The sequence below is a fragment of the Drosophila biarmipes genome, chromosome 3L (genome assembly GCF_025231255.1).
Source record: "Drosophila biarmipes strain raj3 chromosome 3L, RU_DBia_V1.1, whole genome shotgun sequence".
NCBI lineage: Eukaryota > Metazoa > Arthropoda > Insecta > Diptera > Drosophilidae > Drosophila > Drosophila biarmipes.
Window position 1 is genome coordinate 8,170,351 of NC_066613.1, and position 12,488 is coordinate 8,182,838.

The following is a 12,488-nucleotide window of genomic DNA, read 5'->3' on the forward strand; positions in this document are numbered from 1 at the left end:
AGTTTCGAAATTTTAACTTAACGCTTCTTCGTCCACACCAGATGATTTTTTTAAAGTCTTGGTATTCCTTTAGTCAATTCCTTGAGTTTTTGCGATACCTTTCGATTGATGTATCACTCGAAACAACGGATGATTACTGTAGATTTAATTCCTTCGTGTATATATAGTAGTCGTCTTCGCACACCCTTTTGGTGCGCTTCGTCACTACGTGGACTGCCGTCCACAGTGATATAACTGAAACTGAATACAAAGTTAATATACAATTCGAGTTTGACTTGGGGAAATTTTCTTTGAAGTAAATATTAAATTAATCACCCTTCCATCGACCATATGTGACTTTTCGATCTAATTATATTGACCCAAGCCCATTACCGGTTAAATTCAGCTGATAGCCATTGCTTTTCATAGCGAAGGCACTAAACAACTTGATTATTTTTTGGAGCAAGATGTGAATTTGTATAAGGTTTTTTGGACAGCCGAATTTTAGAGGTTCTATGGTGTAATGGTTAGCACTCTGGACTTTGAATCCAGCGATCCGAGTTCAAATCTCGGTAGAACCTGAAGTTGTATCTGTTTTTAATTAAACTAGCCTTGCTTTTCCTTTTATAATAAACGTATATTTTTTTATTGCCTTCTTAAACCTTTGTTACTTCGATATTATAAGTATTTTAAATTCAAATATAATTTTTGCATTTATCTTACATTAAAATATAAATATTTTTAGAATCTAGAGACTTTGTTGTTAAAATAAAAATAAATAAAATATAAAATGTAAAATTAAAAGTGTTTTTAATAGGCGTATTTTACAAATAAAGATAAACTCGCGTTATGAATTTTTAAGTGTTTGAAATAAGCGTGTTTTACAAATAGTTGCATTTTGCCTTATCAATCTAGCACACTATTATCAGATAATCTTTGGAACCAAGTTCAAGTGAAAGCAAAGCCCATTTGTTAATGACCTTGGAGGCAATTTGCACAATCTGTTCATTCAACAATATTGTGATAAGCAGATACATTTGTATCTCGTTGCTCTTCTTGTGTATCCTACGTAAATACGCCTCCATGACAACCAAGCGAAAGCAAATTAAATCAATTTAGTCAAAACGAGAGCTGGTGAGAGATAGATATAGGCACATGCACTACATATATAGTACGTAGTGTGTATTTATAGTGAAAAACAAAAATCAGCTGCTTGCAGTGCGAGCCCCCAGCAAGGGAGACTTGTTTCCATGCCCGTCTACGACGACTGGTTGCCATCATTCAGTCAAGAGCGAGCAGTCGATCGGATCTGGACACCAGTCAGCCGGAGCACACATACTCGCGATCACAATATATAAAAAACAGCGGCATAATGCCAATTTTCTCAAAAATGATGCTATTTCGCGGTGGTAAGCTAGCACATAACTCGTGTCGAAGAATGAAATTATGTGAATCTATATTTAAAACGAACGTATTCTCTAATTAATATAAATTTATATGAACTTCACAACCCAAAACAAGGGTTTTTAAAAATTAAATTTTTTAGAATAAATATATTTAGGTATTTGTATATATACCCCTTACAGGTAATGAATGTTCTATCTGCAAATATTTTTAGATTGGCTAAACTTTAAAAACATAAACAATGAAATTGTTATTTTTAAATGTGTATAGAAATACATACTTTAAATTAAAACTAAAAAAATATTTTGTTAGATTTTATAACTACCATTAATTTACTCTCAGTGGCAAGACGTCAGTACAGCGCTGTGGCTCAAACTCAGTTGAGGGAGATCCTGGGCACCCAGCTGGCCGGGATTAAGGAGGCGGGCACCTTCAAGGCAGAACGAATCATCACATCTTCGCAGAGCACCCAGATAACAGTTCAGGGCAGCGATAAGAAGATACTCAACTTTTGCGCCAACAACTACCTTGGACTAGCGGTGGGTAATTAAATATATGCCATTAATGTGTTAATTAAGAGGTTCCTTTGCCCACCAGAACAATCCGGAGATAGTGGAGCACAGCCAGAAGCTGCTGGAGCAGTATGGCGCCGGCCTGAGCTCAGTGCGCTTCATTTGCGGCACGCAGGATATACACAAGCAACTGGAGCAAAAGATAGCCCAGTTCCATGGACGCGAGGACACCATTCTGTATGCCTCCTGCTTTGACGCCAATGCCGGGATCTTCGAGGCCATTCTCACGCCGGAGGATGCTGTGTTCTCCGACGAACTGAACCACGCCTCGATCATCGACGGCATCCGGCTGTGCAAGGCCAAGAAGCAGCGCTATAAGCACCGGGACCTGAAGGACTTGGAGGAGCAGCTCAAGGCGAGTGATGCTCGGCTCAAGCTCATCGCCACCGATGGCGTGTTTTCCATGGATGGAAACATCGCACCTCTGGCCCGAATCGTTGAGCTGGCCAAGAAGTACAATGCCCTTGTGTTTGTGGATGAGTGCCATGCCACGGGATTTTTTGGCGCCACGGGACGCGGAACCGAAGAGTACGACAATGTCATGGGTGAGGTGGACATCATCAACTCCACGCTGGGCAAGGCTCTGGGTGGAGCTTCCGGTGGATACACCACTGGTCCCACGGAGCTGATCTCGTTCCTGCGCCAGAAGTCCCGGCCGTATCTCTTCTCCAACACTTTGCCGCCAGCAGTTGTGGCGGTTGGTCTGAAGGTCATGGATATGCTCCTTCAGTCCAGCGAGCTTACGCAGCGAGTCCAGAGCAACACGCAGCGTTTCCGGACGGCCATGACCAAGGCGGGCTTCACCATAGCCGGCGAGAACCATCCCATCTGCCCCGTGATGCTGGGCGATGCTCGCCTCGCCTCCAAGTTTGCGGATGAGATGCTGAGTGAGTTGGGAACTTGATTATCCTCCGATCTGCGATGTATTAAATTCTTATTTCAACTTCAGCCCGCGGCATCTATGTCATCGGCTTCAGCTACCCAGTGGTTCCTCAGGGAAAGGCCCGCATCCGCGTTCAAATCTCTGCTGCCCACACTGAAGCCGAAATCGATCGGGCCATTGATGCATTTATTGAAGTCGGTCGCTCTCTAAAAGTAATCCAGTGAAAATATTGAACTGGGTTCAGTATTGAATATTGCATTTATAACGATTAATAAACACTACACTTGCCTTTAAAATTCGGAGAAATTTTCGCCGAAATGTTTGTCAGCGGGTAAAAATATAGAATCTTGCATTTACATTCAACAAGCTGCATTTCCATATATAGAGTTTGGATTATAAAAACCCCCATTGCTCCTATTATTATATATATCATTATAAGGCAACATTTTCTGTGTTTGAGGACTTGTTTTATTTGGTTCGTAAATTAACTAAAGATCATTTACTAGGTAAATAATGGACTATTGCAGTGGGTTTAACTTAAGCTTAGATTGCACGATAGAAGAAGGTTTGGCTCAAGCCGGTAAATGCACGCGCCAACTTAAACGAGCACAAACATATAGGTACTAAAAATTAATAACAAATAATTCGAGTCGAGTAACAAATAAACATAAAAACAATCAAGGAAAGTGTTTGCGGTCGGCTGGCCGAATTTCTTAAAACACGAGGCATTAACTAATGTGGAATTATTATAGTTTAAATGCCGGGTCTTCAAGTTAGCTCAACCAAAAGGAAACTTTTTCAAAGCGCGAAATGTGAGTAGATTGGGCTAGCAGTACCGAGGTGTACGTATTGCGATGACTATGAAATACTTTGGTTAGTTTGTGTTGCATGGTTATGGTTAGATGCAATTCATTTCGATTCGAGTGGCTTGTGATTATTTGTTGACCAGGCCGCGGGCTTTGGGGTAGGCCGAGGCTGGCTTCTTTGCCGGCAGACGGCCCGTGGGCGGACGGCGGTTGGAGTCCAGGTTGGGGGCGGCGCTCGGCAGTCCCCGGCTCGACTTAATGTTTCTGACGTTGGGGATGGAACTTCCCACAGCTGTGCCAGCACCAGGACCAGCTCCTCCATTGGCATTCGCATTGATGATGTTCTCCAGACGGCTGCGCAGTGAGTTTGTGTGGGAGTCCACTATGTCGATATCATCTCCGCCCGTTTGCATGGCTTGGGCGAGCACTGCTTGAAGGGAGGCAGACACTTTGGGCGTGCGATACTCCTGTGTGGTGCGGCAGGGCATCTCCAACTCGTAGTTCACGATGTTCTCGCTTTTAAAGCGTAGGGAGCTCGGTGCATTTGACTTGGCTTCCTGCAGGGCGTACTCGGAGATGGGCCTCCTGCGCTGAGGATGCGACACTGGTCGCTTGCTGCTGAACTTGCCATCGCCACCAGGAGGCGTGGGCAGGGACATCGAAGAAAATTTCCACTCCTCCTGCTCCTCGTCATACTTGGCCTGCGTGTACAGGCGCTGCTTCACCTCGATGGGCACAAAGTTGTCGATGATCAGTAGCTGGCGTTTCAACTCCTTGACCAGCTCGTTCTGAGCCATCTCGAGTTCCCTTAGGTCCTGGTTGTGGTCGGACTTGCAGTCGTTGAGCTCCTGCTGCAGTGCCAAATACTTGGCATAGCACTTGGAGAGCTTGCGCTTCTTAAGCTCGACCTCTTGCTCGAGTGAAACGTTTCGTTCGCGAATCTCCAGTGTGGTCTCCTCCTGCAACTCCAGCTGCTGTTGGATCTCGATTTCACGCTTCTTTCGCTCGGCGATTTCCACGAGCTTCTTCTCCAGTTCAATTTGACGCTCACTGTACGTGTCCAACAGGTTTTTGCCGCCGCGCACCAGCTGACCTTCCAGCTCGGCCAGTTTGGCTGCCAGTTTTGAGTTCTCCACACGCTCCCGCTCCAGCTCCTCGTTGGACTTTGCCACCTCGGCCTCGTTTTCCTTGTCCGACTCAGATTCTTCGCCCTCGGGATCGCTCTCCTCTTCCGGCGGTTGCTCAATGGTGGAGACCTGCAGGGAGTCGGTCATTTCTTTGGACACGGGCTCTTTCTTGGGCTTCTTGACGCGCTGCTTCTTCGCCGTAACCTGCTTCACGCTGCGCTGCTGCTGTTGCGGAGCAATCAGCCGCTTAAGTCGCTCGATTTCAGCTTGGTACTCCTTCAACTTGGCGTCCTGGGGATCTTCGTTCTTGATCGGCTGATTCTGGATGGACTTGGCTCGCGAGGCGTAGCGCAGCGTGGTCAGCGTTTCGTTATAATTGTAGTTTGAGGGCCCAATGTTGGCAATCATAATTGTCTTGGAATTTCCTCCAAGCGAATCCTGCAACAATCGCGTCAGCTTTGAGTCACGATAGGGAACGTGGGGCGAACTCTCGGCAAGGGCGGAGATCACGTTGCCGAGCGAGGAGAGAGCCAAGTTGATCTTGCTAGCTTCCTTCAGGCGCTCCGCTGATGCTCCTGTCTTGGATTGACGCTCGCTGCCAGCCAAATCAATGAGGTTTAGCTTGCCCACCTTGATGGTGTTCGTTTCCGTGTCGCACATCTCGATTTTAATCATGAAGATAGCATGGGATCTGCAAGACCAATGTATATATTAAATTTAAAATCTTCGCTTTTTAAGCAATACTTTAACGTCACCCATAATGTTTTTCTTCACTTACCTTGAACTGTGCTCATTCATGTTGGTGAATCCCACGGTGCGGTTCTTGTTGCCCACCTGCATCACCTTAACCATGTCGTCCACACTCTTGCAGTTGATGGCATGCAGATTGGGCACATATACGCCCGATCCCCGTTCCCGCACCTCCAAGTGCTTGGAGTTCGGCTTCAGCAGATCGCGCAGCTCCTCCATGTAGATCTCCAGATAGGAGACATCGACCAGGAACTGGAAGTTCTCGGTGCGATTGATGTGCAGCCAGATCTGCTCGAAGGTGCGCGGTATGATGCCCATTAGCTCGTCATTCCCGCGCACTCCCTCCATGGTGAAGGTTTTGCCAGTGCCCGTTTGTCCATAGGCGAATATGCAACCGTTGAATCCCTCCAGTACGGAACTGACCAGGGGAAAGACCACCTCGTGGTAGAGCGTCGTCTGCGAGGCACTCGCGTCGTAGGCCGCGTCGTAGGTGAAGACCTTGCGCTGCTCCTTGTTGGCATCCACCACATTCTGCAGCTCCACAACGCCTCTGTTCGGGTACACGTTGACCACCTCCGGCGATCCCTCCGAGCGTTCCCGGTTGCTCATGGGCCTGCATCTGACCACCACTTGGACGCACTCGTTGGGCGTCTGGCTGCCGCCGGTCCCGGGCCTCCTTGTCTTGGCACTCATCTCCAAATATCCGGAGACCTTCTTTTGTGTGGTGACTCAGGCGGCTCCCCCTCAAAAAAGTCGAGTAGCTGTGGCGACCGAAAACAAATGACGAATAAAATCAATAATATCCTCTTGACGCAACCATCTGATTGCGGCACTTGTGCGCTCGTTTTGCAAGCCACATCTGAAGTTTTCTGCCACTCCAGCGCTCGGGCAAATACATTTGGCAATCAACTATTATTACCTGTTATTTTGAAGCCAATTACTTCACCTTGAATCGCTTTTTGTCTCGGCTGCGGTTAACAGTCGCTGGCAGAGCTGCAAAGCTATCGATTGCGATAACCAGCAATCGAATAGTTCGTGCCTCTAACGAGGCAACTATCGATGTATCCTGATTGGATTTTCAAACCATATGACCGTTGATTTTGGTTTCATTAAGATTGTTTAAAAACAAAGAAAGAAAGCCAGCTTCAGAAATCAATATTGGTGATGATTTTACTTAATATCTATCGACTGGCTGAAAATTATTTACAATGATAAGTCAAATTAATTAACTGAGTAACAGATCTATAATAGTCGAGGGATTTTGATGAATAATCATATTTTTCTCGTTTATGCTTGCCAGTCACGAACACATTTTTATTTTAATTTATTTTGCTTACAAAGCACGTTTACTGGATTTTGATTTTCCGGAACTAGAACCAGTTTCACCTCGCTTGCGTTTATTCAGAGGGTTTCGTGGGTCATAGGCGTCGTACCAATCGTCGCCCTTTTTATTGGCATCTTTAGCCAAAACGGGAGCCGTACTGTTGAAGTTTAAGGTGTGCGACAGCCAGTCGTCGCCGATTATTTCCTGTTCCACTGAACGATCGTCCAAGTCCCTGGGTTCTGGTTCGCCATCATCTGAATTTGACTTTTGCTTTAAGTTGTCCAACTTAGTTCGGAACTTGGAGAGAAGGCTCAGTGTAAACTCCTCCCTGATGATACAGAAATTAGCGTGAGTACAATAGCTATTTAAAAAAGAAATGTAGCCCACCTTGACTGTCCTTTTGGTTGGAGTTTTGTTCTTGCAGTGTACTTCTCCTTGGACTCGATAAAATCATTAATGTAATGGTTTTCGCTGGACCCCTTGATCTCAGATAATTTCGCTGCTTTCTCCTGTCCGTTTACTAGTTTTTCCTTGCTCTGCTTATCCATTTGATATTGCTTCTTCAAAGAAGCGATTTCTTCGCGGATCTTCGATCTAGAATTAATTATTTTAATTACTAGACAGCTATATTTACTTTTTGAACCAAGCTTACTTTTCCTCTGAGACTTTCCGACTTTGTTCTTCCTCACGTGTTAACAGAACATCCTCTTCATCCTCAGAATCAGTCTTTTCTTCAACCGGCTTAGACTTCTGCTCTGGCCGACTCTTTGATCTCTTGGACAGCTTCATTTTAATAAGATCTGAGCTGGCTGTGGAAGGTTTATCGTTGCCACTCTCCTCTAAGCAATCGTCGGACAAGGCTTCCTCGGCTTCGGTTCTTTCCACTTTGGGTACGCGGATGGGTTCCTTGCTTAGTTTAGGGTCATCCGTGACGTCGTGCAGGGATTTCGCTTTACCGGCGTTCTTTTTTACATAAACGTTGGTCTCCTCCTCATCGCCCTCGGCTTCTTCGCCAAAGGAAAGCAGGCCGAAGTTCCTGTGGAATATATCGAAAGGTTAGTGACGGACTGCAAAGTATTGAAACCTGAGCTAGTTTTTGACACGGTTTAACTATTTTTATGGTTTGTGTGATTTAAAAATAAATAGTATGCTTGATTACACGGAGTTCTCACAAATCATTAGTTAAATAATTTTGGGACGGTCACGTAGAACTGCATGACAGATCAATTTACATATAGGAGCTATCATGCAAGTCAGAACGACTGCGATGAAATACGGATGGCTTACTTGACTCCTTGCCGTTCCTTCTTGCTCTTTTTGCTCTTGGAGGACGGCTTGGCCAAAGAACGAGGTATGATGTCGTCGAACGGGTTGGAGAGCACCTCTGTGGAAACGATGCGATGCGCGTGCATGGGTCGCTCCTGGTGATCAACGATGCCCTCCTCCAGCTTGAGCATGTTGTAGATGGTGTCGCCGGTGATCTTCCCGAACAGCGTGTTCTTGTTCTGCAACTCGGGTGTGGGTGCAAATGTGAAGAAGAACTGTGAGCCGTTGTCATCCTTCCCAGAATTGGCCATTCCAACGAGGCCACGACGCGTGTACCGCAGCCGGGAGTGGAACTCGTCCTTGAAGGGCTGTCCGTAGATGGACTCGCCTCCGGTGCCATCGCCATTTGGATCTCCGCCTTGCACAATGAAGCCCTTGACCAGCCGGTGGAACTCGGTGTTCTTGTAGTATCCCTCCAGGCAAAGTTGCACAAAGTTCCGGCAGGCTTTAGGGCACTCCCGCGCCCACAGCTCGATGTCTATATCGCCCACGGTGGTCTTCAGAAGGACCTTTCCCGAGGTGGGTGGCTCCTGGATGTAGATATTGCTCATTTCTGCCAAAAATTAACAACCGAATCCGAAATCTGTTTATAAAAACATAGCAATAGTGTTATCGATTTCAACCGCTAGTTATCTGACCTATCGTGCAGTGTGACCGCAGACCAACATTTTAAATTGATAGGTCAAAATAATATTGGAAGGGTACCGTTAATAGACAAATATTCTGAGTTTAACGTTACTTAATAAGTCTTAAAAAAATAATAAAGATTATTACTATATCCATTTCGGTAATATTTTTTATTACCCCTCTGAATAAGCTTTATAAGAGTAAGTGCTTTTTAAACACATATTTGTATAAAGTTTAAAGATGTTTCCGTTCCTAGAAATCTATAAAATGCTTTGAATGACAGATTTTTTAATTTGTATTATGATGACAGTTAAATTTTTACATAAATACGAATAAGGATAGCTTCCTCCATCCCTTTCGATAACTCTGCTTGCTGTAGACATTTGAAACTAGTTACTAGGCAACCGAATTGTATTCAAGTTTGTACTTTTCTACCTTTACATTGGTTTAAATCTCGGAATGAATTTCAACGACGATCCACTGGCGGATCTGCTTAGCGATAATAGCCTGGATAACGACAACTTTTTCGACACTCCAGGGGGAGGAGGTCTCAAGAAACCGGCGAAGCTGGCCAAACCAAAGGGCAAGCTGGAGGATTTGTTCGGCATTCAGGAGGAGACGGAGGCGGATGTGCAGGGTCAGGGGTCGGGAGCCAGGACCAAGCCCAATGCCACCAGCACGCCTAGGATTGTGAAGCAGAAGCCGTCGATTTCGCTGGACGACGATCTGGCCGAGGACGACGACTTGGGTTTCGATCCCAAGCGACCCAAGAGTGGTGGTGCCAAAAAGAGCCTGTTTGACGATCTGCTCACCAGCAATGTGGAGCCCAAGAAGAACATCTTCGATGAGATTCTGTCAGGGGATGCCGGCAAACGGCCTGCCACCGCCAAGCCATCGATGTCCCGCCAATCCACGGACACCACCACGGACAATTCGCAGGCGAGACCCAAGACTTCCACGGGCAGAAGGAGCTCCGCGCAGTCGGCCACCATTAATGCCGATCCTTTGGGTCTTTTTGGAAGGGACACGAATGCCACGGTTTCGGGCATGTCCACGCCGGTTTCCAGAAAGCGGGGAACCACCGCCGATTGGTTAGGTCTGGAGCAGGAGCAGGAGCCGGAGCCGGATCGGCGACCCACGACGCCTAAAGCACAAAGCCCAAAGAAACAGTCCTCCAGTGAAGGTCCGTCGAAGAGTACAGCGGAAATCCTGCGCCTTCCCGACTCCGATGAGAACGAGATGGAGCCGGAACCGGAAATGGCTGCTGTGCCCGCTCCATCCGGCGTCACTGCCTCCACCCAGAATATCCTCATGCTGAGCAATCTCAATCTGGAGAGCAATCAAAAATTCAATGCCCTGCAGCAACAGGAGGCGCAGTTGGTGATCGCAGCGCAAATGAAGAACCAGGAGAGGACCCTCCTCGAGATGCAGAGGCGCCAGGAGAGCCAGGACCGCAAGTTCCAGGCCCTAATCCAACAGCAACTGCAGCGCCAGCAGCAAATGGAGGAGCACATCAAGGTGCAGCAGGAGCGGATCAACATGCACATTCAGCTGATGATGTCGCAACCCGTGCACGCCCAGGAAGTGGTCTCCGCACCCGCGCTTCTTGATAAACCGGAACCGGAGGCCAAGGAGGCCAAGGAGGCCAAGAAGGCGGCCAGCCAGGAACAGGAGCACTTGCTCCTACTCGAAATGGATGCCAAGCGGAACCTGCTGGAGAAGCAGCGACTGGAAGAGCTGGTGGCCAACATGAAGGTCAACTATGAGCAGGAGATCGAAATGATCGACAGCTCATATAAGTAAGTTAAGCTATAAAGTTATATCAAAATGTAATATGCGTCCTTTTCACATAATATTTCTAAAATTTTATAACATCTATTCGTGATTTAAAAATATTTATGCCAGAGATAATATAAACTACTATTCTATGGTCTTTGCTTAAACAATGTAATTTATGTTTCCAGAAAGCAAATAAAGGTGCTGGAGGAGCACCTGTCCGCCGTCGAGGACCGTCTCAAATTAGAGAACACGGAGCTACGCCAGTACTACACCGACAAACTGGAGAAGCAGAAGGAGGACTACTTGGAGCAGATCTCCAACCTGAGGAGCGATCACGAGGACGAGGTGCGCAAGCTGCGTCAGTCCCACGAACTTGATCTGGAGGGGATTCGGCAGGCCAAGATGCTGGAGCTCTCGGCGGTGCAGGATCACGGCAACTACCTGGAGACGCTTCGTTTGGCCTCTAGCAATCTCCAAGAGCTGCGCGACGGGATGAGTGGCAATCAGGAAAAAGAGCGCCAGCTGGAGGCGCGGGAGCGTCGCTTGGCCGACCAGGAGAGGCGCTTAAAGATGGACGAGGAGACGGCCGACGAGGAGAAGCGCCGCCTGATGGAACTGGTGAGCACTTTGGAGCTGCAGCTGGGCCGCCTGTCCAAGGACTCCGCCGAGGAGAACTGGCAGCTGCGTCAGCGCATGTCCAGTTTGGAGGCGGAGCGCAAGGCGCTTGAGCGCGAAAAGGAATTCCACCGCGAGCAAATGAAGCGGGATGAGAAGCGAGTGGAGGACCTGAAGGCCCTCCAGCTGGCGGAGACGGAGCGACTGCACCACGATCTCCAGGAGGAGCGAAACCAACTGGCGGTGGAACGCCAGCAACTGGAACTGCGGCAGCAGCTCCACGAGCACGGCGACCTAGACAAGGATCGCCGGGAGCTGGAGGCTCAGCTGCAGGTGGCCCGCGAGGCCATCAGGCGGGCGGATGAGGAGCGGGATCGCTGCCACAAGCTGCAGCGCGAGGTGGAGCAACGCAAGCGCCAGCTTCTGGACAAGGAGAACGCCCTCAACCTAAAGGAGGACGAACTGGCCCAGGCCACCGGCGCCTATCGAATGGCCACCAGTCGCACCCACCTGGCCGAGCACAAGGCGCGCGAAGCGGACCAGCTGCTCCAGGCCAAGCTCAAGGTAATCGGCAAGCGGGCCCAAGATCTCGGCGAGAAGGAGGCCCAGCTGGCCCAGGAGCGAATGCTGCTGGCGCAGGATCGCATCACCCTGGTCAATCTGAAAAAGCAGATTCTGCGTAGCAGATGCGCCCTCTGCAAAATGGGTGCGGAATCCGCAGAAATCGCAGTGCGAAGGGGAAACCACAATCTCCAGACCACCACGGACCATCAGTTGCCCCAAATGACCAGCAGTGCGGAGCTGCTGCTCAAGATGTCAGCCCAAGAACCGGGCCAGGCTCCGAGTGACATTGTGGAGCGAATGCTGGACGAGAACATCGAGGCCTCCTACCGCAGGATGTACAACGCTCCACCCAGTAGTTCCCTGGACGACGCCGACTATGGACTGACTGGTGGGCTGGACGACGACTCCAAGGTGGCCATGGACCACGGCAGGAACCTGGACCTGGATGAGGCATTTCTGGCCAACTTCAAATAGAGACTTGCGCCCGAGTAACAATTCGACTTGGTTGTAACAAGAGGACATTGTCAATAACGAATACTTGAAAGGAGAAACGCACTTTGAAGATATAATATAGGGATTACATTTCAGTTACAATTTCCAGAGTGGGCACCCTGCTGAAACAACTTTATTTTAAGAGCTAACAAATTCAATATTTTTGAATTAAGGCGCCTTGAGTTCTTCCTCTTCCATGGTCCAATTGGAAAATATAAGAGTTTGAGTGGTTATCTGCGA

At 47.9% G+C, this 12,488-nt stretch overlaps 4 protein-coding genes and 1 non-coding gene across 7 annotated transcripts; 3 read left to right on the forward strand and 2 right to left on the reverse strand.

Annotated features, from left to right (window-relative positions):
- The first annotated feature begins 488 nt into the window (after positions 1-488).
- Trnaq-uug (transfer RNA glutamine (anticodon UUG)) lies at positions 489-560 on the forward strand. The gene has a single exon. It is a non-coding gene; the product is annotated as a tRNA-Gln (tRNA).
- Positions 561-813: 253 nt separating this feature from the next.
- LOC108030497 (2-amino-3-ketobutyrate coenzyme A ligase, mitochondrial) lies at positions 814-3,138 on the forward strand. Of its 2 annotated transcripts, XM_050886167.1 has the most exons (5): positions 814-1,113; positions 1,172-1,388; positions 1,726-1,922; positions 1,981-2,842; positions 2,905-3,138. In XM_050886167.1, exons 2-5 carry the CDS (start codon positions 1,352-1,354, stop codon positions 3,060-3,062), a joined length of 1,254 nt encoding a protein of 417 aa, XP_050742124.1. In that variant the 5' UTR covers positions 814-1,113; positions 1,172-1,351; the 3' UTR covers positions 3,063-3,138. The 2 variants fall into 2 exon arrangements, with proteins under 2 accessions (XP_050742124.1, XP_016958876.2); XM_017103387.2 differs by lacking the exon at positions 814-1,113 and having other exon boundaries at positions 1,159-1,388.
- A 145-nt stretch (positions 3,139-3,283) lies between these two features.
- On the reverse strand, positions 3,284-6,527 carry LOC108030640 (kinesin-like protein Klp68D). Its single transcript, XM_017103651.3, has 3 exons — positions 6,441-6,527; positions 5,550-6,282; positions 3,284-5,462 (listed from the first exon to the last, which is right to left on the reverse strand). Exons 2-3 carry the CDS (start codon positions 6,212-6,214, stop codon positions 3,773-3,775), a joined length of 2,355 nt encoding a protein of 784 aa, XP_016959140.1. The 5' UTR covers positions 6,215-6,282; positions 6,441-6,527; the 3' UTR covers positions 3,284-3,772.
- A 280-nt stretch (positions 6,528-6,807) lies between these two features.
- Positions 6,808-8,794, reverse strand: LOC108030705 (spliceosome-associated protein CWC27 homolog). 2 transcript variants are annotated; one of them, XM_017103744.3, is made up of 4 exons: positions 8,133-8,794; positions 7,498-7,881; positions 7,233-7,439; positions 6,808-7,173 (listed from the first exon to the last, which is right to left on the reverse strand). In XM_017103744.3, the coding sequence occupies exons 1-4, from the start codon at positions 8,720-8,722 to the stop codon at positions 6,855-6,857; spliced, it is 1,500 nt and encodes a 499-aa protein (XP_016959233.2). In that variant the 5' UTR covers positions 8,723-8,794; the 3' UTR covers positions 6,808-6,854. The 2 variants fall into 2 exon arrangements, with proteins under 2 accessions (XP_016959233.2, XP_050742260.1); XM_050886303.1 differs by lacking the exon at positions 8,133-8,794 and adding an exon at positions 8,005-8,039.
- A 391-nt stretch (positions 8,795-9,185) lies between these two features.
- On the forward strand, positions 9,186-12,474 carry LOC108030577 (trichohyalin). Its single transcript, XM_017103513.3, has 2 exons — positions 9,186-10,597; positions 10,763-12,474. Exons 1-2 carry the CDS (start codon positions 9,258-9,260, stop codon positions 12,228-12,230), a joined length of 2,808 nt encoding a protein of 935 aa, XP_016959002.2. The 5' UTR covers positions 9,186-9,257; the 3' UTR covers positions 12,231-12,474.
- Positions 12,475-12,488: the final 14 nt, after the last annotated feature.